This window comes from Mirounga angustirostris, unplaced genomic scaffold, assembly GCF_029215605.1.
Source record: "Mirounga angustirostris isolate CCGP_5_RB_7025 unplaced genomic scaffold, mMirAng1.0.hap1 SCAF_13, whole genome shotgun sequence".
Taxonomy (NCBI): Eukaryota; Metazoa; Chordata; class Mammalia; order Carnivora; family Phocidae; genus Mirounga; species Mirounga angustirostris.
This window is the reverse complement of record NW_026991721.1, coordinates 65,594,460-65,621,985: the sequence shown is the minus strand read 5'-3', so window position 1 is coordinate 65,621,985 and position 27,526 is coordinate 65,594,460. Positions and strand designations below refer to the sequence as shown.

Here is a 27,526-nt window from a genome sequence, read left to right as displayed (position 1 = left end):
TCTTCCTAGGAAAAATTTTATTGACTAAAGAATAACCACTGTATTTTGTCTCTAGGTTTGCACAGTAGATGCCGAAATAATCTAATGTTTTGTGTGTGTGTTGCTTCTGCTCTTTTACTCATCAGTCATCAAAAAAAAAAATCAAGATATTTTTGTGGGTTTCATTTCAGGTGCCCTAATGCATGAGTTATCAAATGATGGTGCTCGTAGACAGTTTGAATTTTACCTGGAAGAAATGATCCTGCCTCTCATGGTAGCTAGTGCCCAGAGTGGGGAAAGAGAATGCCACATAGTAGTCCTTACAGATGATGATGTGGTTGATTGGGATGAAGAGTATCCACCACAGATGGGAGAAGAGTATTCACAAAGTAAGTACTGTGACATGTTTTCTCTCTCTTGAATCATCACAGATTCTGTGTTTATCTTTTAGAATACTGATCATAGGACAGTTTTTATAAAGAAAGTACATTGAACTCTTACCTACGCCAAGAGTCAGCAAACTCTGGCCTGTGGGTCAAAATCCAGCCTCTTGCCTGTTTTTAGAAATAAACTTTTATGTATTGTCTATGGCTGCTTTTGCGCTACAATGGCAGAGTTGAGTAGTTGCAACAGAGACCGCATGGCTCGCAAAGCCCGAAATATTTACTCTCTGGCCCTTTACAGAAAAAGTTTGCCCATCCCTGTCGTGCACAGAAACGGTTTGCTCTTTGTTGAGTATCTGGATCTTGATGGATTTTTTTCTTTGCATTTAGAAAGAAGTCGTCTAGGAAGTAGATTCTGGAGTAAATAGATTATAAACAATCAGCTGGTTTTTTGGATGAATTGTTATTTGTATATACAATGAGAAGCTTCAACACATTGATTTCTAGGGTGACTTTAAGTTCTAACATGTTTCCTTTTTAGTATCCTATGTGTTCCTGGAGGATATAGTGACCCTTCAGAAGGCTTTGTGGAACTATAGTTAGGTATTCTTGAAAGCTTTGTGGAACTATAGTTAGGTATTTCTGACCAAAACAGCTTATCTTGAGCAACAATGACTTTTTCCTTACTATACTTGCAAACCTTTTCTGATTAGAGCTTTTGAATTTTTGGTTGTCAGAAAATTTCTATTATTTTTCTTGATGAACCCAGTATAGTATTTTTGAGCTGTTTTATAGATTTGAGAAGATAGAGTTAAAAGAATGATTTGAGGAACTAGGTAAAAATAGGCCAGCATCTTGTTCTGTACTCCGGTCTGTGTTGACTTGGTAAAGAATACAGTTTAAGTAAAAAAATACAGAAATATAGGAAGTTCCCAGAATGCTCAATATCTCATTTTTTCATTTTACTTATCCTTGTCTAAAATCAAAACAAAGCAGACTCCGAGGGATTTTCTTTTTGACTTCTAAAGATTTTCAAAAGATTATTTTAACATAAAGTTATGGTAGCACTTTTCAGAATTTACATCGAGATGTTTCCTTTGCATGATATACTTAATGAGTGTTGTGATTCTTCTCTGAACTTGCAGTATCAGACATTTTTGTTGTATTTCTTCATTCCTAGCTTCTTTGCTGACAATAGTTTTCTGTAATAATATGTGGAATAAAAAGTTGAACAAAACACAGGGAAAATGAAAGGCTAACCAAAATTAAAAGAAATATACTAAATTATTTTCCACTAAGAAAGAGGAATGAACAAACCAAAATAAATTGCATTTTAGTTTTCAAGAAGTTTGACTCCGGGACAGTGGTCCCAGCTATGGAACACAGAAATGACATTCTAGTGATAGAGGAATTATGGTAAACCTGGCTTGTCCTTGTCAGTTGTTGCACTTTCCATGTCTGTGGTTTTGGTTTGTTTTCTTGTTTTTCATCTTAAGCTTTGAAGCTTAAAAAGGACTAGAAACATTTTTACTTAATTTGTCTAAAAATATTTCATTTCGTGCCAACATGTTTCAACCTAAAGAAGATTCATTTGAGGAGGCACAGCCTCTTCAGCCTGATTTTCCGAACTGTGACATTATGACACCATCCATTCTGAGATGTCAGCAAATCTTTATCTTAAAATATCAGTAATCTTAAGGATGTAAATCACAAATTTACCCCCTGAGTAGCATCTGTATACGTATTTTCCTTTTATTGGCTCTTAAACCAGCATGTTTGGTTTGTGAGTGTGTTTTTCTTTTTTTGAAAAAACCTTTGCAGTTCACCTTTTAAGGGAGATAACTCCACCTGAAAGAGAGAAGGCGAGGAAGGTCCATCAGTCTAAGTCCTTGAAGTTCCCAGCACATTTGGAAGACTCAACATGTTGTCAGTGGAATGTCCTTTGCAAAGCCAGTTTGCTCTAAACAGACTAACCGAGGCAGAACATGCTCGAATCTGCCATTTTTAACATCAGTATTAAATGGGGCTGTTCGCCTGAATTGAAAACAGTTTGTGGGGAGGGTTTTTGCCTTTTGGGGGAATTATTAATAGTTGCTCAATCCATGAAATATAAGATGTATCCGTTTTGTCCTCTCTGACAATGCAGTTTTTCCCCTTCCAGACAAGGCCTTGTAGGCATCACAGCAAAGTCCTTTACTTTGCCCGCTTGATGATGATGTGATATTGCCATCTTCTTTTGGTTCTTATTTGAAGAATGTGGGGCAGATCCTATTGCAATAAGTTTGTATATGATATATCTTTCAGAAGGAGATTCTTCCTATGGATTGGGTTACCTGATTATTAAAGCTTTTTTGTTTCAACTTAAGTAGACATTTGCTTATACATTAACTGTACTGAATTATCCTGTCATGTTGGCTAGTCATCCTTTCGCATCACTGCATCCATTTGGGCTTTTAGGGTTGTCAGGCCCCTTTGATGATCAAGATAATTTTAAGTTCATCTCCCAAGTACTTTGATTTTAATAAAATATTTTTGTTTTTTTGTTTCCAGTTATTTATAGCACAAAATTATATAGATTTTTCAAGTACATTGAAAACAGAGATGTGGCCAAATCAGTTTTGAAGGAGAGGGGTCTTAAGAAGATTAGATTGGGAATAGAAGGTAAGACATTTTCATTACTTTCTATTAATTTTCTTTTGGAAAAAAAAAGCAAGGTTAAAAATCAAAATCCCATTTAGAATATAGTTTGAGAAATGCATACTTTGTGAAAACTCAAATGATGACTGAATGAATGCTCATGCAATAGACCTATAAATAACAAAACTTAACTTCCTTTATCTGAAAAGATAGAAAGCCATTAGAAATTATTATTTAGGGGCGCCTGGGTGGCTCAGTCGTTAAGCGTCTGCCTTCGGCTCAGGTCGTGATCCCAGGACCCTGGGATCGAGCCCCACATCGGGCTCCCTGCTCCGCGGGAAGCCTGCTTCTCCCTCTCCTACTCCCCCTGCTTGTGTTCCCTCTCTTGCTATGTCTCTCTCTGTCAAAAAAATAAATAAAATCTTTAAAAAAAAAAAAATTATTATTTATTCCATAAGATCTCCTAACAACAGGGAGAAGTGAATTTGTCTTTTCTGTCATAGGTCATCACCTGATGCATTTTTGCCTGAACCCATGTAGTGTGTTTGGGCACACGTGTACACGTTCCCGTAAGATTGGCAGGGCTCTTTGCCCATTAGTGATCGTTGGTGTTCCTCAAAGCCCAACAGAACTAAAAACTACTATCTGAAAATGCATGTAGAAGCATGTTAGTAGCTTACTGGTTCTTAAGATACTTATTTTCAAATTAACTTATTTTCAAATTAAATACAGATTTCAAATTTAATTTCAGCTTTTTGAATGCATACATTTTTAGATTGCTTTTACTTTGTGATTTAAATGGATTTTTCCAGATGCCACGTCAGATACTTTTATTTTAAAGTGTCCTTACTAAGAACAAAGTGTTTCCCTTGGCATAACGTGGCATAGTGTAAAGATTAAAGGTTCTGGAGCCACATTACTTGTGTTCAAATCCTATGACTGAATAATTGTATGACCTTGGCCAGGGCACTTAACTTCTCTGTGCCTCAGTTTCCTCATCTAAAATGGGAGCATTAATAAGTACTTTATAGGGTTATTGTAATGACAGAATGAACTAATACCTGAAAAACACTGAAAACAGGGCCTGTCACATAGTGATTTACCAGCAAATGTTTGTGATGCTGATAATGAAGATAATGGTGTTGATCAATGACCAGTTGAGCTGTTGGAGATCACAGTAACGGGCTGCTAAGACATAGGAGAAAGAATGACCAGAAATAGGATCTTGGCAGGAAGGGAAAGAGACTTTGGGTTTAAAAACATAGTGGAATTGTTGACACATTAGCTTCACCAGTGTGTGTTGTCTTCTGTCATGTTGTAAATAGTGGTATTTAGCTGTTTGATTTCAGAGCTAGAGAGAAGGCGCCTGGAAGCTACTGCAGATTAGGAGGATGAGGAAGGCCTCTCTCAGGCAGAGATATTTGAGCTGAAGCTTGATAACAAGAAGGTTGGAACCAGGTTGTAAAAAAGCCTTATACATTATGTGAAGGACTTTGGACTTGCCCTTGAAGCATGAGGAAACCATTGGTAGTTTTTAAGCAAGGAGGTAATATGATTGATTACACTTGTATCAGAGTGGTGATTCTGTGTGGAGGACAAATTGGACTATGAAGGGTGGGAATTTTAAAGACTAATAGTCGGGGCGCATCTGCCTTCAGTTCAGGTCATGATCCCAGCGTCCTGGGATCGAGCCCCGCATCGGGCTCCCTGCTCAGCGGGAAGCCTGCTTCTCCCTCTCCCACTCCCCCTGCTTGTGTTCCCTCTCTCGCTGTGTCTGTCAAATAAATAAAATCTTCAAAAAAAAAAAAAAAAAAGACTAATAGTCTAAGAGGAATCAAGGACAAGGGAATAGAGCTGGAGACCTTTCTGAACTCTAGTGCTGCCCTTCAGATGGTATTGACTGGAAGTGTGAAACAAAGAATACATTCTACAGAGGGTCTTTAATACATTTTTAGCCCTGCTTGCCCCTGAGCCACATACATACAGTTTTTTCTGATTCCAATACAGTCTGTAGCCCATGAGCCCATTGCCTGTCCTCCCCCACCATTGCCTGTTTTTTATAAAGTTTTATTAGAACATAGACATATTCATTTATGTATTTCTGTGGCTGATTTCACTTTACAGTGGCATAGTTTAGTAGTTGCAAGAGAAGCTGAAAATGAGCCTGAAATATTTACTATCTGGCCCTTTACAGAAAAGGTTTGCCAATCCCTGGTCTAAACTAGCAATTCTTGCTAGTAGGAGGGAGGGATAGACTTATAATAGTTTCTAAGTAGTATATATCTTTGGAAAAATTGCGTTACTGGTAAATGACTGAAACTTTTCCCTAACTAGAATTGTCTTCACTAATTGTTACTTTTCAGTAATTATCCAAGAAGAGGAAGGTATAATTAATCAGCTTTGGAATTGCCAATCTGAATGAACTGCTTGCTTGGTTGTTGGGAGTAGTGTTAAAATGATAAAGGGCTTAAAATATTGGCTTTGCTGACCTAGGTGCAGAAGTATACCTAGAACCAGTGAAGCTGGAGAACTCTATAGCTCTTTATCTTTTAACAAAAAAAGGAAAGAAAAAACCGAAGGCAATATAAAGATGAGATTTAGGTTTAAGGAAATTAGAAGGCTAATGTGGCAATAAATTGCAGGCCTCGAGGCCAGATAATCCTGTGAAGGGAAGGGTTCAGGGATATTAGGGATACACAGGTAGAGCCCAAGATGCACCAGACTACATACCATTGTATTTAGGACCTATCCCCTCCAGGTTTTTACTTCAAGAATATTTTTCTGGTGGTTGGTGTATTGAGTGGCTGAGAGGATGGTGGAAGCTTGTGTGAATTGCATCAGTAGGATTTCTGTGTCTGGCTGTTGAACTGATGACCAAGCAGATGGAATATTGGTTTCCTTTCTTTGTTTTGTTTGTTCAGGAACTACAGCCGAAAAACCCTCTTTAGGCTAACTTGGGTGAGAAGTGTGCAGGACTGTGTGCATGCTTGTGTATGTGTGTATCCTCAGTTTTTAAAACTTTTCTCTCCTCCAGGTTATCCTACCTACAAAGAAAAAGTAAAGAAAAGGCCTGGGGGCCGCCCAGAAGTGATTTACAACTATGTCCAAAGACCCTTTATTCGAATGTCCTGGGAGAAGGAAGAAGGAAAGAGTCGGCACGTAGACTTTCAGTGTGTAAAGAGTAAATCTATCACCAATCTTGCAGCAGCTGCCGCAGACATTCCCCAGGACCAGTTGGTAGTCATGCACCCAACTCCACAAGTGGATGAGCTGGATATTCTCCCTATCCATCCCCCTTCTGGCAACAATGACCTCGATCCTGATGCACAGAATCCAATGCTGTGATGCTGATGTTCCTTGAAACCATAGCATGCTACTCTTCACGGTGACGCTGCACTCTCCACATTCTGCACTGCAAGGCCGCTCTCTTCATCGTGAGATGCACATGCCAATGTTTAGGATATTGCAGTGTAGGCTTTTTTAAAGACCAAAGGTAGCTGAATGGTTTTTTTAAATGAGTACAACTCTAGCATCCTGAGGTTCCAGTTATATAAATGTATTTGTTTACCAGTAGGTTTGTGAAATTGGTTCTTTGTATGGGGGAACAGTCCTTTTTCACACATCTCGATATTTTCAGAAGTGGTGAAAATTGGCACCTGGGGTATTTTCAGCTTAGATTGATATTCATCACACCCCAGATAAAATGTAGAATATTATATAGTTGCACTTTATAAATGGTGGTTAAATGGAACTGTTCAAGCCATTTTTATAGTTGTGATGCACAATATAACTGAAATAAGTGCTTCTATCAAAGTATTCCTTCAGTAAAATGTGTATAGTTTGCTGCCTTTGATGGGCAAAAAAGGAGTATTTATCATTGGGCTGATTTGAATGATTTGGAGGAGACCCAATGCCCGTATCTTATTTCTCTCCAATGCTGTTTTTGCCCTTTTAGAGTGAGTCACATGCAGGAAGTGTGAACATCAGAGGTGGTTTATTATCCAGTCTGCCTTACCCTTAATCTGTTCAGATATTTATTTACTAATTTTTTTTCCTTAAGAGTTATGGGATAGGAAAATGAAGTGTTTGCTCTTCATTTACTAAATGATTGTAAACTCTTTTTCATCAAAATAAAATTCCACTGTTTTAATGTTTCTGATCAACTTTATAGACACCTTGACCAGATCCTTAGTCTCATAATTAGATTTCCTGTCTTGCTGGCATCCATATAAGTAGAAACCACCGAGTAGCTCATGGAACTCCCGATTTGGTTTGTGTGTGATGAAGCACTTAGATTCCCTAGAAATCCACAGCAGTGTCTGACTGAAAAAAGAACATTTTCTAGTCAAACCTAAGAAGAAGGGTGAAATAACTTTACTAGGTTATAGGATAACCTTAAGTGTCAGAACCAGTTTCTGACACTGGTTCGGTGTTTTGTCCATCATACTGTGCTGCTTTTCTAAGCAAACTATTAGTGCAAATGCTTTTTAAAAAAATACTCTGTGGCCCAACTCAAGAAGGAAGTGGATGGAAGTACTTAGGTGCTTTGGGTCCAGGGTCACTTAAGCCACACAACCGTGGGCGTAGAGGAGTTGTAGGAAAGCAGCCCATTTGTTACAACTAATCTTGAATTTGTAATTTCGTAGGATTTGAAATTTGTGTTTAAGCAGTAACATCACTGTACTCACTGTACTCACATAATAATAATTTGGATAACTATTTTAACAGTACAGCTAAGCTAACAGGGAAATTATGTTAAGTCCTGGAATGATTATCACAGGCCAGAAAGGCACTGTAAATGTTACTGGCATGGATTGTCCTGAAATAGCCACGGTAGAAAACTGATCCAGCCCTGCAGCACAGGGATTTTTTTCTATTTGAAATGTGAACAGTATTTATAGAACAAGGGAAACATTTATTAAAAATATTTAACTGTCTAATACATTATACTTTAACCCATATTTATAGTAAAGGATTCTTACAAGGAAGAATAAACGGCTTTATGATACAGTTAGTATAAGAAATATCCACATGGGGGACTTCTTTGTAGTGTAAAAACACCATACATCTGAAATGACCATTTGCATATAAAAGCTACCAATGATGCTTCTGTGCACGATGATTAAAAAATTCAACACAAACAGAATCCAAAATATACAATTAATGCAAGCTATCCACAGCTAGCCCAATAATCAATGATGAGGAAACACTGGAGCAGGCTTAGTTCCACTTTGTCTGAAGTTACACATAGTAAGATTGACTTGTATCAATGGCTCTGAGATGGCTCTTATGAGGACAGTACATAAAAGCTGTTCTCTCTTTATCCAGTAAGCTTCACAGACTGTAAAACTCCACCAGTAATGCACTTTGATACTGTAGCTGTTGCCAAAGCAACATGTAGTGTTTACAGCGGCCATGGCAAGTCGCTGAAGTCAACAGGACCACCCAGCCCAGCATCTGCTTCCAAGAGACTCATTATGACAGCCATCGCTGCTTCGTCATTACTGGGACTGCTTGAGCCTTGGTCGTTTTCTATCATGTCTATGCCTATGTGAGGATTCTCACCTGTAGGGGGAGATAAAGACCGGTCGGTCATAATACCAGAGCATGTTTAACTTGAGTAAGCAGTTCCTAAGCACACTTTTAGTAAGTACAGTGTTCTTAACGGGAAGGTGGGAATGGCGGAAGAGAAGGCTTTTGGAGCTGCATTGCCATAATATATTTTCTTTAGAAACAAAGCGCTGAAAATGCAATAAAGATTAAAAGCATTTGAGTTGACCTCATTTTGATATTCTGACATAACCAGTTACAAGGAGGGAGATACGAAAGGAAAGAAACAGGAAAGTAGGGATTAGGGGGGAAAAAAAAATCCAGAAAGACAAATAGCAAAAAAGATGGGTGAGATGGGAGAAGCAAACTCTACCACTTTTAATACCCGCTGAAATACTTACTGATCATCCTTCCAGGCTTCATCTCTGAACCTTCATCAGCTCTCCCAAAGAAGAGCTGACGGCCCAGGTGGGGGGAAGAGCCTGTATGTATCTAGGCTGCTGGAGTCTCCTTTTGAGCTCCAGTGACAAACCTGGAGGCTCCCTCCTCCCCCCGAACTCAACCATTAAACTCAACTTTGAAGATTTAAACCAATTTTAAACCTTTAAACTTGGTTTTTATCAAATTTATCTAGAACTAGCTTGTTTTACTCATTCAGTTTTTTTTTTTTTTTTTTTTTTTTTTTTATCTGAGAGAATGGGAGACAGCATGAGAGGGGGAGGGTCAGAGGGAGAAGCAGACTCCCTACCGAGCAGGGAGCCCGATGTGGGACTCGATCCCGGGACTCCAGGATCACGACCTGAGCCGAAGGCAGTCGCTTAACCAACTGAGCCACCCAGGCGCCCCAACTCATTCAGTTCTTAAAACTAACTTTATGCCAGATGTTGTGCAAGCTCATTGTAGTGGAAAGGAGTAATAATGCTACTTACCAAGAATAGAGGAACTATCAGAATATGGATAACCTGGGTTTTCCTGAGCCTGCCCTGGTAGTAGGCCACTGGAAGGAATGTCTGGAGTCCCTCCATTTAAAATCTACAAACAAAAGTGAAGATTTCATATCAACAGTTTCAACCAGTACTGTACTCAAGATCATCAAGAAAATGAAGCATGTTGGAAAGGTAGGGGGAAAGTGTTCAGTTTCCTATTGGAGGATTTCAAACAAGAAACTGTTAGTAATGGTCACAGTAAGAAAAACCTCTTCCCAAAGTATTTTCTTGGTATAATTCAACCCACACAGGCACTTTAAAGGCTGAATGAAATCCCTAGAGCATTCGATTATCTTGGATCACCTTATTCACATGATTAAGGCCAAGGACTAAATTACCTTGGTGAGCTGATTAGATTTCAGGAGAGGCAGTGATTTCAGATCTTGCCAGTGGGTGGCATTACAAATTTATTTTCCCAATCCAGCTTTTTGGTAGGGAAACCTTTAAGAATTGAGAACTCCAAAGAACTTTTGCTTACATGTATTTATCAATATTTACTATATTTGAAGTTAAAACTAATAAATTTTTAAAATCTAATAAACTTATTAGATGTTAACATGAATAGCATTTTAAAGAAAAATAGCTTTTCTAAAATAGCAAAATGAAATGTCATTTTTAAAAAATTTTTTTGCAAACCAAATGTCTGCCTTAATAGGATTTAACAGGATTCTCATTTTCTTCAGTCTATTTAGATGTCTGATTGAAGTGTATGAAGGAAATCAGGTATGTAGTTGGGAAAGGGAGGTCCTATTTAATAGCTTTTTCCAATAACTTTGGTAGTCTTTGATACTACGTCAAAACTCAACAAGTGAAGTTTCTTAAAGATTAGGTGCAGTGCGGAATCGGAAACCGTATCAATGAAATTCTTGTACTCTATTATATAAAAATCCATTGGTATACATTTGCATGATTTTGAAGTATCTTGCTGCATTGGTTATTTGGAAAACACTTGGCTGATGCTGACACATTTCATTTATTATAACGCAAAACATCCCCATTGTTAAAAGGTATTTCTGATGATGAGGTAATAGTAAGTTTTGGGAAGCTGCTGAGTTCAAAGTAGCAGATACAAGTTTTCCAAAAACTCTACTTTTTGCTTGAAAGCTAAGTTTTATCATGGGCAACAGATACTGTCAGCTGTCTTCCTTGAACTCACCAGTTCATTCATTTAAATGTACGCTAAATACCCAAGTCTGAACAAGCATAGTTTGCAATAGTAACAGTGGTGTCCCTTGACAAGAGCAGTTCCTTAAGCGCTAACTTAGCACGCGGGTGCTTTTCCCTGAGACGACGGACCATTGTACTTCAGCATGCAGCACAAGTGCTTTTCGCATACTTCCCAGTTTGTAACAGGGTTAAAAAGGTTTACTCAAAGATGTTATAAACTCTTTTTACTGCTTATTAAGGATATCCTTAAATGAAACCGGCTTTTTTTTTTTTTTTTTATTGTGAGTATATGGTGGTGAAGACTACACGGACTACTAGTCCTGGTTGGTGCCACTGCCATGATTTTTGCCAAAGCACCAGCAGTTTTACCCAACGCTTTTTGCACTATTAGTTCATGTATCAACACAGTGAGAGGAAAAAAAATGTTTTCGATTATGAAAATAATTTTGACCTTGCAGATCCCTGAAAGGATCTTGCCTCCCTCAGCACCAGGGAGCTGCTGCTTTAACTGAATCTGCCTTAGTGCCTCTGGATGTCCAGACTCCTGGAACCTAGGAGGTGCACTCAGAGCCTCACTTTTTTAGCTTGACCCTGAATGAAGTAACGGTCAAGCTAAATGGCTCATTTTTGGACCTGCTCAATTTAAAAGTGACTGGGAAGGGCTGGAAGCATGGTGCCACCTTTACTCTCCTGGCTTTGGTACAATCTGCTGTCCTTTCTAACTCTCGTCTTGTTTAAGCTACTCTTACAAGTCCTGTTGCTGAGGGTCAGGATGTATTCAGAAATTTTTTCTGCCAGATCCATTTTTGTAAGCCCAAAGAAAAAAATTTTTCCATTAATGCCTCAACAATACTTGGGGTTTTGTGACGTAGAGTACAGTATTAGATCTCTGAAGTTGTTGGTGTGGAAAGAATCAAAAGTCGAGAGACCTGACTTTAAGTTTGGGGCTATACTTGTTAAATGATTAGCCCAGCATTTAATATTTGGGAGCTTAGATTTTGCCACCTATAAAGTTGTGAGGCTAAGATGAGAAAATGTACATAGAAGTTCCCTGAGTAATATTTAAGCACTATATTGGCGTGATAACCTTTCAAAACAGGGTAGTGGGATTCTTGGTAATACCAGGAAGTCAAGTGCCTAAAAGTTGAACTGAGAAGCAGAGAAAGGGATACCACCCCAAGGAGATGGTGGATCCAATATGGAGGAAGGACCTAGGGATGTAACAGGAGAACAGGCCTAAGAGAAAAACCTGTAAACAGGGATTGGGATGTACCAAGCCTAGGCTTTATCTGTTGGTGCTATCTTCTGAGTCATTACCAAAAGCCAGGCACTTTCACATATATTACCTCATAACAGGACTTCATATACAAAGATGCTGAGTGTCCTAACCTATAGGAGCCCTGTTATAAAACAAAAGTAGGGCTAAATAATTATACAGGGCCACCCAGCTAGCACATGGCAAGGCCAGGCTTCAAGACCAGGTCTGTCTTTCACTGATCACTCTTACCCATTAATTTATTGACTTTGAAACCTTTGGTGGGGGTAGAATCAAAACTTCTTTTCAAACAGAAATTTTTACAGCAGATTCCTGTATAAAATAAAGCCACCCTGGTAGAAGCAGGAGTCCTTGCCCTCTCTACTCACTAACCACCCTTGCCCCATCCTACCTGGTAGCACCACAGCTCCTGGTAACCTGAGCCTCAGAGGAATGCAGTTCGGAAAACCCATATCCTGCTTTTGATACAATTTGTGTTCTAGGAGTCCTGTCTATGTAAATTACAATATTCTTTCTCTCTGTATGTTTTGGGAGGTAGGGGGAGGAAGACTATGGCCAAAGATTTCTGGATCATCCTAACCTGTATTATCATCAGGCACTACAGATTTATGATTTGCAATTAACATGGCTCTACACTTGTAAATTCTCTGGCAAAGATGAAAACAGATGAGTGGTTTCTAAGCTTATTGATAGTGTCATCTTCTAGCCAACTCTTCATGAGCGCTGGCGACTGATACAGTACTTGTACCCAGTGCTGTCCTATCACAGGAAACCCAGGCAGCAGAGCCCCCACGTAGTCTGCAGCTGCGAAGGCACGGCTTGCCTTCCAAAGCACCAAAGTGCTCCTGCTTAGTATTACCGTTTCCCATGCCTGCACTAGAGACTAGTGATATTTTCTCCCTTGAAAATTCTTGGCAGTGAACTAGATAATTTTTTTCTGTGAGGTACTCACTAATCCTTCCTTCATGGGAGCTCTTGAATTGTTCCCTCAATGCAGTGGCCTCCCCATTCCTTAGAACATTCTTTCTGCCTTCCCCTACTCACATGGAATAAATCCACTAAGGATATCAGCAACGTCTCTAGCTCCACCCAAATGCCTTATACCTAAACTCACACAGATGCCTTTATTTAGAAGAGGGTCCAACTTGTTTCAGCAACCACAATGGTAATCACATACTCCCACCCCCAACATTTCAGAACTTGGGCGAGAGGCTCTCCGGATTAAGAAGGACCTTAGTCAAAGAGTCATCAGCCTTACCTTCTTGCCTCCTGGAGAAGAGGCATCAGGGGGAGGTGTACTTGTGATGTTTAATGGGCTGGAGCCACAACTGGAAGGTGAGGACCCTCTTATTCTGTCAGAGAAAAGAGGAGTTAGTTATATTGCCTTTCCTTTTCTTCAGTGGGGTGTCAGGGGTGGGGGGTGGGAACGAAGGATGAAGAACTAGAATAGGGATTGGCAAACCTTTTCTGTAAAGGGCCAAATAGTAACTGCCTAGGCTCTGTAGGCCAGAAGGTCTTGATCCAACTACTCAACTCTGCCACTGTAGCTTGAAAGCGGCCATAGATAATATGGAAACGAATGGGTGTAGCTGTGTGCCAATAACATTACGTTTACAAAAACAGGCGAGAAGCTGTTCCTTACCCCACAGGCACCTGATCTAGACTGCAGTCGAGTCCAGCATCTCACTGACAAAGCCTTAGAGTTTGGATTTCAGGTTGTTGAGTTTCAAGTAAGTGGCCAGTTTCATTTCTTATAGAATCTAGATCTCAGAGTTGGAGGGGACTTGAGAAGTTCAACCTCTATCTTTGATACCATAAACTAGAAACCACAGCAAGTGATTTATCCTCTTCCCTACAAACACTTTTCAGCTAGTGAATACTCTTAGGAAATGGAAGGTGCTGGGGTGGCTCAGCTACACCTAGAAAGTAGCCTTGCAGTAGGAGGAGTAGAAGGATGAGGAGGAGGGGTAGGAGTAAGGCAACTGTTCCCACCGCCTTCAAAAGCAACAGGTGATGAACAGGGGTTCCAGGCCCTCTCAGCTGGTGGGTTTCTCCTCATAGGAGATTAACAGAGAGAAAGTCTTAGAACTGTAAACCCACACACACGCTCGTCAGGCTGAGGGAGCTCAGGAGAGGAAGGAACGGCCTGGCGGGGAAGCCTGCGTACGGTGGCAGCTGTGTGACCACCAGGCCCTTAGCATCTACAGGGACGAATGCAGCTTCCGGGTTACCCAGGCAGCCCGCTCCCAAGTGCCCAGCAGTCCTCTGGCCATTGGCCTGCGCCGCCTGGTTCTGTAGACTTGGGAGTGAATAAGCTTTCTCCAGGATCATAAGCTCCTCAAAGGCAGGATACAACTATATGCCATGCACTCTCAGCACACACAGATGGGTACTAATCGCTTACTAAATTGCTGAATGTCTCCCATCTTCCTTTACTTATGTCTAGGAAACCACTATTTTCCTGGGTTCCCCATCTTGGCATTGCCTTTTCATTGTTACTTCATCTTCTAGTCCTTAAATTACTGATTTTTATTTGGGACAGTATCATCACTGAGGGATGGGCCTCATTCCTGGGTTATTAAGCATGTTCACCTTCATCTCTTCCTATTCCAATCCAACTTCCATATGCTTATTAGCATTAACATAAGTTATTATTAACAACATTTTGGACATCCGTTCAGCATCCTACAATGAATGGGGTCTTAAAATTTTTTTCCTAAACTTCGGCATTTTTTATTAGGATTCTTAGCAATCTCCCTTCCTTGCTTCAGCTCACACACCCCCTTTTTCTATTTTCATAAAGAAAATAGACTTCTCAGCCATTGTAAGATCCTTGAGGTCAAGGACTGTTTTACCCTGTTCTTGGATGGTTTCAAGCAAGGCACAGAGTATGTCCATAGTGGCCAGTAAGAATCTGATTATCACTGCGCTCTGCCCTGACATCTTCCTGAAGTAGACCCAAGGGGTCATAGCCACCATTCCCACAGGGTTGGAACAGAACGGTCCTGCCCACTGGGATAAGAGCCCCCCTATGGCCAACTAGAAAACAAGACCAGCTTTTAATTCTCCTGAGAGAATCAATCCAGGGGCAGCAGGGAATAATTTTTCCCTTCTCTTACTATGTTCCATTAAGCGTGCATTCCTAAGGGCCTGGTTACTACCCTCTCCATCCCCCAAATTCAGATGAACATGTAACTGCTTCCCTCTTAATCACTACTCTTAAAGACTCAAACAATTTTTGGGCACTCACCATATGTCAGTTTCTGTTCTAGAAACGTTCCTGAGACCTCTCACACTCCTAAAGCAATCCTTGAGAGAGAGTTATTACCCGCCTTTTATGGCTTAACTCAACAGAGACCAGAAATTAAGTGAATCTCTTAAGCACAGTCAAGTAGAGGCCCAGAACTCAAACCCAAGTAAACTACTTCCCCTCTCTTTCATATGGAAAAGAAGCCCTCTCAAGAGAGCTTCTGCTTGGTCTCTATTACTAAAGCTAGGCAGCTTTTTGACTAGAAGCAGCTAATGATTTAAGGCCCAGATCACAGACTGTCACCGCTCCTGCAGTCCTGTATTGTTAGTGTTCATCCATCCTCATTAGCCCCTTGAGTCATAATACAAAGTAACAAGAAAATTGAGTCTCCCAAAGAATTCCCTTTAACTCTGGCCTGTTTGGGTTCCACTCTTTAAGGCAAGGTTTCTCAATCTCGTCACTACTGGCATTTTGGACTGGAAAGTTCTTTGTTGGGGGTGGGGGAAATGGGAGGGAGGCTGCCCTGTGTACGACACGATGTTTAGCAAGCAGCATCCCTGGTCTCTATCCACGGGACTGTTTAACAGCAACATCCTACCCGATATGACAACCACAAATGTCTCCAGATACCGCAAAACATCCCTTGAGGGGTAAAATGCTCTGGGTAGAGAACCACTGGTTTAAGGGTGCAACTAGAAGGTGTTACTTGCCTGTGGATCTCCATGATTTCTTCAGCAATCATTCGACCTATTTTGCCTGCCCCAGCCCTGGTTCCCCCTGGAATCCCTGGAACAGTGGGGTGGGTCCTCTTTGGGCCACCTACAACAAAGGAATCTGAGAGTGGGAAAGGGCAACCAAGGAAGAAATGCTATTACGAGTTCAAACCAGTTCATCTTGTGATCCACTTGAAGTTCAACCTTCGGGTTACGGCCCAAGGGGCAACAGAGCACAGCTTGTCAGGAAAAGACATTCCAGCAGAAGGCTCAAGTCTGCATCCAGGATCAGAGACCAAAGCAAAGCATCTACTTCCCCTCCCGCACTCAACATCTGTTTCCTGACCACCACCGTATGCAAGCCAGGGTCACAGAGGTAAGTCAGCAGCTCTGCCCTCAAGGAGCTCACAGTCTAACAGGGTGACAGACAAGATGAACAATGGCTGGAACCAAGTGCGGTAAGCTTGACCGGTAAGCGCAAGGCACCCAACTCCTCCAGGGCCAGGGGCAGCTTCCTGGGAAAGTTTAACTCTGAGCTGAGTCTTGAGAGAGGACGAGAAATTAGCTTGGCAGAGAGGTGAGGACGGGAAGGCATTCCACCCACAGCCACCAATATACACAAGAGCACGGAGCGGGGACGAAACTTGGGAGACTACTCCAGGAGATCCCTCATGAATGAGGATGCAGGGGTAACAGATGACACCACAGGAGCTACCCATCTGATCCTGAAAGGTCTTGGGTACTGTACTAACGGATTTGGATGGGCTCCTGAGGATAAGGGGTGCCAAAGCACTTCCCACGGAAAAGGCACTTGGACTTGGTTACTGGAAAGTCCACTTCACAGAGAATGAATGACAGTGGAGAAAGGGGATTGGGTGGGGGAGTGAGACTAGGGTTAGAAAATTCTCTGCAATGATCCAGGCGAGGGAGATGGAGAAGTCTAACAGGTAGAAAGGACAGGATTTCGTGTTCAGATAGAACGGGCGAGAAGGAGTCAAGGTTTCTGGCTTGAGCAACCAGAGGAGTGCAGAGACTGGGTTTGGAGATGCTGAATTTCAGGTGCTTTTGAGACTCCAGGTGGCTCTGTCCAGGAGGCAGCTGGAGAGACAGACCTAGAGCTCTGGAGACAGACCGGACGTAGGAGTCCCTGGTGGAGACGGGACCGAAGGAAGCCATGCAAGCAGAGGTGGTCCCGTGGAAGGATGAGTCAAGTGCAGAGAGCAGGGGCCGGGGCCGGGAGGGAGCCCTGCTCCGTAGAGCGCATAGCCTGGTGCTGACAGACACCCTCCGCCCACCACTGGAGCCAGTGACAGTCACCAGAAGGCACCATGTCCCAGTCACTGGGCAACATGGGGGAAAGCCCGAGAGGAGCAGGGAGTCTGCTATTTCAAGGGCTTCCAGGGTCCAGGCAGCCTCAGGAGAAGCAAAAATGGAGCTCCCTGTATTCCAGGCTCAACAGAGAATAGGAGAGGACGACGTCCTTAGTGCTCATCCCCTGGAGCCTCCTTTCTTACATGGGGGCTGGGGACACTTGGGGACAGGGTACGCTGGCCAAAGCGGCTTCTCACGGGCAAGCCCCGATGCCCCTGCAGCCCAGAGTTACCTTCTCCAGAGGGCAGCATGCTGTCCATGCTGTGGGGGGACGCTGTGAGCTGCGGGAAGGCTGGGTCCCCACCTTCCAGGACGTTGGCTCTGTGGCAATAAGGAAACATGAGTCAGGCCTGCTCAGAACTGTGCACCTTCCACCTTGGCCAAGGTATCTGGTGTCCACTCTGGACCTGGACAGGCCAGAAAAGGAAGTGTCTGTCTGAGTGGCTCAGCAGGGCTCCTCGCCGTTTGAGGACAGGACGGGCAGCATTCCGGCCTTGGGCCGCACTGCCTGCCTGGGCCTTCCTGGTCCGTACGGGGCACACGGTCCAGCAGAGAAGGGGCCTGTGGCCGCCCGCGGCCCCCGCTCCGAGGCCTCCTCCCCCGCCACTCTGCAGGGGCACCTCACCCCGGCCCGCCCCGCCACTCGGCTCCAGCCACGGGGGCTGGATCCGGACACCACGGGGAAGGAGATGTGCGGAGCAGTTCTGGCCAAAGAGCAGGTCCCTCCCTTCTCGCCTAGCTGGGGGCCGAGCCTCTGAGGCAGGCTTCCGGCTGCCAGCACTGGGGCCACCGGCCTGGCGGGCGCGGACACCCGGCCATCTGCAGCCCGGGCTGCTCTGAACGGACCGTCAACCCTTCCGTCCACGGCAGCACCGGGGCGCCCAGGGCGCAGGGTCGCCGGGACTCGAACGCTAACTGCTGCACTGGGCAGGAAACGCTGCTGTCTCCTGGCGCAGTTCCCCAAGCCAGGGGCCTGCGCGGTCTCCGTCTGGAAGCGTGTTCTGTGTTAACACCCCTGTGGGCTTCTGCCAGCCCTGAGGCTTCAGAGGGTATCAGCAAGCTCGTGGGGAAGGCTGGGGTACTCGCTGCCGCCCGCACCCGCCTTCCCAGGGAGAGAGCCCCGGGCACCTAGAGCTCGGAAGCAAGGGAGCTTCTGATCCGGGGAGAACACTTACAAAACAACAGTGTTGGTTGAGACAATGTATTCGACTTCCTTGGTCCAAGGGTTCATGAAACTGAACCATCGACTCCGCAGCGTGATGAAAGAACCATCTTTGATTTTAAACTTATAGCAGTTAGTCGTAATCTTCTCTCTCGTCTGTAAAACTGAAAATGGAAAGAAGCCATGAATATGGTTCCCGCAGGCCAACATACGAAACCAGCCAAATCCTAAGTGTGCCAGGTTCCAGAGCCATCACTGTGTCATCAGCCCGGGGCGCGGGCCCTCGGAGAACGGGTGGTTTCCGAGGGCTTCATCCGGAGCCTTTCGGTTCACGTGTGAGTCACTTGCTGTTGTGCAGCGTCTGAAACGAAGGCTATCGGCATCGGACTGAGATGAGCCTTGAAGGGAGCAACAAACGTCCCGGGGGCCCGCGTCCTTTCCCCGTCACAAAGCCCGATGGCGGAACAGCATTTTTAGGACCTCTGACTCCAGGGGGGTCACCCACCTAGTCAAACTTCATTCTTCCACGTCACAAACATGTAACCGGCACCTTTCACGGGCCGGGCACTGGAGAGAGAAGGGAGACAGCACGCGGCCCTGCCCTCAGGAGAGGAACGCGAGAGGCAGCCACGCAGAGGAAGAGATCGGAGCCTCGAGGCAGGAGTACAGGTGTGTGGACAGGAGGGAGGGAAGAACCCAGCAGTGCCCGGCGCGTGGCACGGCCTGGTGGGGGCAGGAAATGAGGAGATGTCCCTGATGCCTCTGCAGGCGGGGGTGGGGGGGGTGGAGGGGGTGAAGCTGAGGACGGGGGGTCAGGGTCAGGAGGTGGAAGGTCCTGAATGCTGGTCAAAGGTTTTAAAGGCAGGAAGTTTAAGGAAGGATGGGACATCAAGCTTAATCCATTGGGACGTAAACAGGACAGCTATGGAAGGTGGAAGGTGGGGCAGAAGGGAGCCTGCTAGGAGTCTCTCACAATTACCGGCTGGGCCCAAGGGCCGGAACTAGGGTTGTAGTACCAGAGGCGCAAGAAGGGGCCTCTTTGGAAACGCACGTCTGAGGTGAATGAACGAGGGAAGGGCTCAGGACCGGCTCCTCTCTCGGGAGGCTGGTATGTGCCCACGCCACAAAGCAAGAGGGAAATACAGGAAGCGTGGCAGGATTTTACGGAAGAGAGAATCAGATCTGTTTGAGCCATACCAAATCTTTACAGGGTCCGTGTAACAAGACAAGGGATGCTTTCCAGAAAGCGCGCTGTCCTATGTACAGGAAACTGCTAGGCAGTCCAAGGTGGGTTCACTGTGAGGGGATAAACGGGGCCCGGGAACATCAGCCTCTTCTCAGACATGTTTTGGCCTGAAGACTCCTGGCCTGGCTGACTCCCACATCATTGGGGGCAGATTTCTCTGGAACCTTTATGTGGACTAGTTTCAAAGCAGGGGGGCACCTTAAAGTTAAGACCTTTTGTACCCGCCCAGCTTACCTTGCCTATGACATTCTGCGAGATGTCCTATGTCATCTTGGTGAAAATATTCATAACATGATGTGCCTAGAAGTTCTTGTGGTAAATATGCCAAAATAGCTGTTGCCCTAGAGTTTTTTTAAAAAAGAAAGTTATTCAGACAATTAACAGCATCTCTGCAGTGGATGAACCCCACTGCGCTGATGAGAACAAGGTCCAAGCTGGGTGGATGTATTTTTTTTGTGCAACTGAACTTAACCAACACTCTAAAAACAGAGGGAAGAGAAAGAAAAGAAGCCTCTCAAAGGGGCCGTTATCCCAAGAACAGAGACTTAAAAATGGTAACTATAGTAGTCAGATAAAAATGTGACAGAAACCCAAAGCTTCTCCATTTTATTACTTTTTTTTTTTTTTAATTTTTTAAATCAAATGGCCAAACATTAGAAGCTCCAGTGGCGGGGGCCACAAGGGCCTTGAAAAGTGGCGGCATCCTTTTCCTGCATGTAGTGACTATTTCTAATAGCCAGAAAACTTACCAGCCTGTGAATATTCTCAAGGAGGCCACAGAGAGCAAACTGGGCACATGAGGGTCCTCAGCTCAGGTCTACTACTATACTCCGCCGTGAATGGGAGGCGGCCAGTCTTCAGGTGGGGCCCCAGGTCCTCACCCAGAAAAATGAGACTGGACTAGGTCAGTGTTGCCAACGGAGCTTTCTGCAATGGCGATGTTCTCGATCTGTGCCATTAGCCTCACAGAGCGAAAGAGTACCCGTAATATGGCTAGTGAGCCTGAGGAACTTTTAGCTTAGTTTCAACCAAGACTTGAATGGCCGTATGAGATTAACATAGCCAACGACCATTGCATCGGACAGCTCAGGACTAGATCATCTTTTCCAAGTCCTACATTCCAGAATTTTAATCACAGCCATGGTTCTGAACATTCCACGCACATTCAGACAACATCCTATGCCTACCATTTCTCTCCTGGCCATGGACATCGAACCATGACGTCACCTACTTAGCTATCTCTACGTGCCAAAGAGCGTTAAAGAGAAAATCTCTGTATCTATGATGATATTCCGAAGGGTCTCCTTTTTTAGCAGAGATCCCCATCGCTTCCTTCCCTCTTTACCCTGATGGCCCAGCCTGCTCTGCTTTACTCAGACGTGAAAATCTTACACGACTAGTGTTCACGGGTAACACGCAGACTCTCACCTCTGGTCTACAAAAACAAACTTCCCGTCTATCGCGTGCCGAGACACATACTCCATAGACTTCACCCTGATTTCCCCGTTCACCGGCTGCGGAACCATGTGAGAATGCAGGCGTCCGATGGCGACAAGGCAACTGAGGTTACAGCCCTCGTTGTCCGGTTCGCTGTCCTCGTCCAGCCCCATCTTTGTGGGCGGCCAGCTCTTCAGGTACCCTGTGCTGTGGATGGTGCAGAAGCTCTTTCGATCTGCTAGAAAGCAAAGTCCGCGGTCAGTGTCGGGCTGGGGGCAAGCAGGCTCGGCAGCCTGGGGCGGGCTGGGTTGTGGGAAGGGAGTCAAACAAGAAACAAGCTTCGCTCTCCGGAAGGGAGACTCGAGAGAGAGAGGAAGGCACGGAAGTGGGCCGCTATCATCCAGCGTCATCCGTGCGGGGCTGGGCCCGTTATGCCAAGAGCGTCACATATACCAAGGAAGCAGTAGCTCCATCTACCTGGGCAGAGGAGGGCTGCCCAGGAAAACCAGGTAGGAGGTGGACCAGCTAAGGGACTAGAACGGGCGAAGGTTGAGAAGGTACAAAGCGCGGAGGTGCGTCCGGTACGAGAAACAACGGAGGGCTTGGCGTGGTTGAAGTGGAAAAGGGGGGCCTGGGAGGGGATGGACACAGAGCTGGACAGGCAAGTGGGTGCAGATTACTGGGGTCTTAGACGATTTGCTAACAACCGTGTGTTTCTCAGACAGGGAATGGGGAGCTTCCAAAGGCACGTAAGTGGGGAAACAGCAAAAGCAAATGGTGCTTTGGACACTGCAGGAGCAGAGTGCTAGGGAAACCGGAGCGCTAAGGATCAGGAGGAAGACAGGCAGGAGTGGAGACGGCGAGAGATGGGGAGGGCTGTGCTCTGGTGCTGCAGTGAGGACGGGCAGGCGGGGAAGCACGCGGGAGAAGCTTCTGAGAACTCTTGAGATTTGCTATGGATATCAGAACATTTGGTACGAAAGAAAGAAAATGAAGGGGACCCCAACTTTTTTGGAGTGCATGCTTGCTGCTCACAGACTCAGGGAAGAGAGAATAGAGAGTACGCTGCAGAGAAGAGGGAGGATTTCATTTGGGGACACACTCTGTGGAACCACCTGTGGATTTTGACAATAAACACATCCTTATGGAGGGTTTATGAAGCAGCGGGTCTGTGCTAGTTACTGGGAAACCCATCAGACACGCCAGCATGGAGTTTCTAGCCCCTGGGGGGGGGGGGGAGACAGACGTCAAACAAGTAACCTGTTTGTGGTGAGTGGTGGCCCCGGACGCCCAGCTCTAAAGGAGCAGCTGGCTGAAGGCAGCTGGCGGGGGCCGGGGCCACCAAGAACGGACGGAGACCTGGGGCAGAAAGGGGGGCGAGGCGTGGACAGGAAGTCGGCACAGCTGAGCACACGGAGTGGCGGGGGGTGGAGGGTGCACGGTCACGGACTCGCAGCTTCTCTCCAAGAGCAGCGGGGCACGCTGCAGGGTTTTAAACAGGGAGCCGATAGAAAGCTGTGCTTCTGAAAGATCATCCTGGCTGTTGTGTGGGGAGATGGCAAGTGTGAAGAGCCGTGGCGAGCGCGCAGGGGGGCCGGGGTCCGAGGCGGATACACACTTTGTCACCATAGTGGGAGACGGAGTGAACCGGGCTGGGGGTGCCTCCCCAGCTTCCAGTACGTGAACTGGGCGGCGATGGTGCCATTTACAGCGCGGGGAAGCTCGGGTGGTCACTCTTACACAGATCATGTTCGAGGAGCCCGAGGATAGCGGAGCAGGCAGATAGAAGAAGTGGGTTTATGGATCCGGAGCTCAAAAGAGAAGTCTGGGCTAGAAATCTAAATTGGGCATTCCTGGCGTATACGTGACACGGCAAGCTAAGGGAGTAGATGACATTACCTAGGGGTCAAGTGTAGATAGAAAGGTGGCTCAGGACACATGAGGAGCCAGCAAAAGGAAGTCGGAAGAGGGCCTACCATGGCAGAGGATGGGGGAGACGAGAAGAATGAGGTTTCGTGGAATCCGAGGGGAAAAAATATTTCAAGATGGAAGAAAAACGAAGTGTCCGTTGTGTCTAGCAACAGGATAGTCCTGGGTGAACCGAGCAGGGGTCATTTCGGTGGACGGGCGGGATGCTCGGCGTGGTTGGCACCGTGGCTGAGGGTACTCTTTCTCAACCACTTTAAAGCAGACCGGATTTACACGGAGGAAGCTTTCCCACGAATCGCTGTCTGGGTGACAACCACCAGGGCTTCCCAATCTCTCCTGCTCCCCAAAGGCCCTCCCCAGTAGAGGGAGAATGGCACTGGCTGCAGTCCTGGGGTCTGCAAGGGACCACCGAACCCATGCCCTGCTGAGCCCCTCAGTGCACAAAGCCAGCCTCCCCTGTATTAGGATTTTATTATTTTTTGAAAAGATTTTATTTATTTATTTGAGAGTGCAGGAGGGACAGGGAGAGAGACTCTGAAGCCGACTCCATGCTGAGCGCCAGAGCCCCACACGGGGCTCGATCCCACGACCACAAGCTCATGACCTGAGCTGAAACCGAGAGTCGGACGCTTCACCGACTGAGCCCCCAGGAGCCCCCCTGCCTCACTGTATTAAGATTTTAAAGAAGTGAAGTGGTTACCTTTTTTCTTTGAGCAGGTAGAGGGGAAATCCTTGTCTTCCACCTTTACTGAAGGCCTGTTACACTTCATCCTACAGAAGAAAGAACGTCGTGCTCCAGAACATAATCGAGATGGCCCAGGGGTTATATCTGTTTTAACTGGAAGTCCAGCTGCAAATCAATACACAAAATGTGATAAACTGAGAGTAGTATTGTCTGTCAGGAGGGGGAGTGTGACCTTGAAGAAAGCCTCCTCTTTCCTGCCTCACTGTTTTATAACGACCACACCATTCCTCCTCAGTTTAGGCCATAAAAGATGCAACACAGGGAAGTGGGCCATCAATCTGGAAAGGTCTCCAGATCACCTCGAATGCAGCTACTGGTAGGAGGAACAGGACCATGATCCCATGAACACTGGATACTGGTCTATAGACCGTGTCCGGGGATAACACGAGCCCACCATGGGGGCGACCATCAGAGGAGGGGCCGCTGCCTGGGGCTCCTGCTGGGTGTCACCCCTCCAGCCTACCTCCCACAGCCACCCCAGGGATCGGAATGCGCACGGGCCCGCCCCCCCCCCCCCCCTCCCGCCCCTGCTCGGTTTGCTCCAGCCACAGAGCAGGCGCGACACCTGTGTGTCCATCCAGAAATCGCTTTCCCTGCTCTGTTCGTCTCTTCACCGCCTGGCACACAGTAGTCATCCTTTCAAACGCACCTCAGCTGTCACCTACTCGGTGATGCCTGTCCTCGCGCCCACACGAGAAGGAGTCGTCTGTTCTCTGTGCCTGGTACTATCTCTATGGCAGGACCTAGTATGCGGGGTGCTGTCTCCTGGTCTCCCTGACTATGTGGTGAGAGCCTTAAAGGCAAGGACCAAACATCACCTTCTTTTTCTCCTCACGTCACTACCAAAAACTGCCAGGGCCAGACTATAAAAGGCAACGGGTACCAGGGGCCGTGTTGAACTTTTAGGAACTTAATGAAAATAACACAATACTGCCAATCGTGCCTATTGTGTGCCAGGAACTGCCCCACGGGCTTCATGTATAATATATTTAATCCCCGTAACTACCCAATGAGACAGGTACTGTTTTGCAGATAAGGAAACGGAGGCACAGAGAGGTTAGGTAACTTGCTCAAGGTCACACAGCTGGAAAAATCAGGGAACCAGGAAGTGGCTGCCAGGAACCTGGCAATCTGACTCCAGACTCCACCACATTCTTAACTGCTGGAGCCACAGGACTGATGGGAGGAGGGCTACAGGGCCTCACCCAGGAGACATCGGCGGGGGGGGGGGGGGGGGGGGGGAGGATGTGAACGGTGGTTCCGCTGCTAAAGAAGGAAGCCAGGAGCGGGAGCCGACTTTGGCCGACCACTTTGGCCAAAGAAACAAAATTATGTTTCATGTTTTCTTACTTTTATCTTAGGAGGCTGCATGTGTGTAACTCAGGTAAACCGAGGGAATTTTTTGCGGGGGGAACCAATCAAACTGGCGTGAGCCCTTGAAACTCAGGAGCATACAAGTGGGAAGTTCTAGATTCGGGGGGGGGGGCGGCGGGGGGAAGACTGAAAACCAGAAAGAATCAAAGTAGCTGTTTTTCCTCTCAGTGGATTTGGACATTGAGTTGTTGCTTCTTTATGTGAAACAAAACAAACAAATAGGAAGGAAGGTGGAGGACTGCCTTGAGCCAGAGAGCACCTGTGACCCGGATAAAGGGCAGGGAGGAGGGGGGCCAGAGGCCAAGCGTGGGGGCCACAAGCGGCTGTCTTCGCTCGCGGTCAGAGGGAGCCCCGAGGATGCAGCCGCAGCCTTCTCCTGGACTCACTTTTTGCATCTATGAGCCGCTCCCGGGGCGCCGTGTCGGAGGACGAGAGCTGTTCCTTCACTTTGGCGATGTCTTTAGGGTGCAGGTAGTCAAACAAACTCTGACCGATCAGATCATTCTGCGGGGATGAAGCACGGAAACGAGTCAACGGCGTGTGGAACAGAACTTACCCAACAGGTGCTTTGCCTTTGTCTTTCTAAGCAGGAGAATTTCAAAGATTTCCCATGTGAACATGTACACCTGTCCAATCACTCTGCCTAGATAGACACAGGGAACGAGGCATTGGGAGTTTGGTTTTGATAACACATGAGGGGAAAAGGGCTTAATTATATGGATACTTCTATAAATAGTTCATGCTCCTCGAAGGCAGGAATCTTTCAACTGCACACGTTCCCTTTGATTGATTTCTGATGCCCACGAAAGCCCTTCTAGGGACACAGGGCGTGGGTGCAGACTCTAGCCCGAGTCTCCGTGCTCTTCAGCCGCGACCACCTTCATAACTTTGCTCGAAGACCAAGAAGAGCAAGACACTGTGGACACATTCAACTTACATCCCTTCAAATGTATACACATGTTTTTTTTTGATTCTTCTATTCTGCTGCCTTACCAACTTCCCGTGCAAACACCAGCAGGTGAAGGAGTGAGTGAATGAATGGATGAGTAAAAACGCTGGGGTCAGAGTAAGTGAAAAACTCTGCTCTAGAAGCTTTTGGGAATGTTTATCTTATTTGATCCTATGAACAATCATAAAAGGTAGGGGTTATTAGGGTCTTTTTTTTTTTTTTTTTTTTTTTAGAGGAAGCCAAGGTTCAACAGAATTAAAAAGGGATACATCATCACAAACAAAGTATCGGTGGATTCCCAATTGTTTTATTCTCTGGTAATACCTGCCTTTCCTTGTTAGAGAGCCCCTTGCCTCCGGCCTCCCACCCCCCTTCAGTTGTGGCATAGTCATTGGGTGGCAATAAGAAAGTATAAAGCTGCTGATGAGATCACAGTTAAACCTTCCTGTGAGGGAAACGTGGAACATATGCAAAAGTCTTTTTTCTAAGGGCCCCTGGGGGGGCTCAGTCGATTAAGCGTCCAACACTTGATTTTAGCTCAGGTCATGATCTCCAGGTCGTGAGATCGAGCCCTCCATCGGGCTCTGCACTGAATGCAGGGTCTGCTTAAGATTCTCTTTCCCTCTGCCCCTCCCCACCATGCACGCATGCACACGTGCTCTCTCTCTCTCTCAAAAATAAATGAATCTTTAAAAAAAAAAAAAAGATTTTTTTTTTCTAGGTTTAAATTCATTTCTCTGTTAAGAAATGACAAATTTTCTGGAAGAAGCACTGGGTGTGTGTGGGCGGACGATACAAGCATCTTCCATGTGACTTGTAGATCATAATCATTCTAAAACGTGGGGTGACCTTTCCGGCTGCTGTGAGGCTGCCCACCACCAGCCCGACAGGAGTCATACCTGACTGTAGTTGAGGATCTTGAAGACAGACTCGGAGACAAAGAGGATCTTCCCTCGGTCACATCCTACGACAAACAAAAATCCATCTGCTGCCTAATCAGGAGAAATGGATAATCAATTTATCACACTTTAGGAAACACGATTTGTAATCACTCTGATAGCAAATAAGGACTTGTCTGCTAAGTATCCAAAGCAGAGAACTGTCCTCATTGACAGTCACAGGATGCTCACAACTAACGCATCAGGAGAGGAGGAAGATGCTCTCCAAGGCAGGTCCGGACACACAGATCATCTAATGATTATAGGGGATGGTCCAACTGAAGTAACTTCTGTTACAACAGTGAATTCACTTTAAGACTTTTCCTTTGAGGGTATCAAGGTCCGGAGAAGTCCTATTTTATTGCTTTAATTATAACTATGTAGAATCATAGAATCTGAGATTGAAAGGAACCTTTAAGATCAAAACGCCCTCT

At 45.6% G+C, this 27,526-nt stretch overlaps 2 protein-coding genes across 23 annotated transcripts in view; one reads left to right on the top strand and one right to left on the bottom strand.

Annotated features, from left to right (window-relative positions):
* BTBD10 (BTB domain containing 10) overlaps positions 1–7,162 on the top strand; it is a 75,909-nt gene extending 68,747 nt beyond the window's left edge. For all 5 annotated transcript variants that reach the window (XM_064577113.1, XM_064577117.1, XM_064577115.1 and 2 more), the window contains 3 exons: positions 171–368; positions 2,913–3,023; positions 6,034–7,162. In XM_064577113.1, the coding sequence (XP_064433183.1) occupies positions 171–368; positions 2,913–3,023; positions 6,034–6,344 (620 nt within the window). In that variant the 3' untranslated portion in view covers positions 6,345–7,162. The remainder of the gene's footprint in view (positions 1–170; positions 369–2,912; positions 3,024–6,033) is intronic.
* A 777-nt stretch (positions 7,163–7,939) lies between these two features.
* The window catches only part of BMAL1 (basic helix-loop-helix ARNT like 1), a 98,936-nt gene continuing 79,349 nt past the window's right edge, over positions 7,940–27,526 (bottom strand). For 13 of the 18 annotated variants that reach the window (XM_054512041.2, XM_054512045.2, XM_064577112.1 and 10 more), the window contains 11 exons: positions 27,054–27,146; positions 25,592–25,709; positions 23,787–23,936; positions 21,149–21,395; positions 19,955–20,061; positions 18,488–18,638; positions 17,545–17,633; positions 15,939–16,047; positions 13,237–13,330; positions 9,479–9,581; positions 7,940–8,564 (listed from right to left, as the gene is read on the bottom strand). In XM_054512041.2, coding sequence (XP_054368016.1) covers positions 8,404–8,564; positions 9,479–9,581; positions 13,237–13,330; positions 15,939–16,047; positions 17,545–17,633; positions 18,488–18,638; positions 19,955–20,061; positions 21,149–21,395; positions 23,787–23,936; positions 25,592–25,709; positions 27,054–27,146 — 1,422 coding nt within the window. In that variant the 3' untranslated portion in view covers positions 7,940–8,403. The remainder of the gene's footprint in view (positions 8,565–9,478; positions 9,582–13,236; positions 13,331–15,938; positions 16,048–17,544; positions 17,634–18,487; positions 18,639–19,954; positions 20,062–21,148; positions 21,396–23,786; positions 23,937–25,591; positions 25,710–27,053; positions 27,147–27,526) is intronic. The other 5 variants (XM_054512047.2, XM_054512048.2, XM_054512050.2 and 2 more) reach the window with 2 other exon arrangements.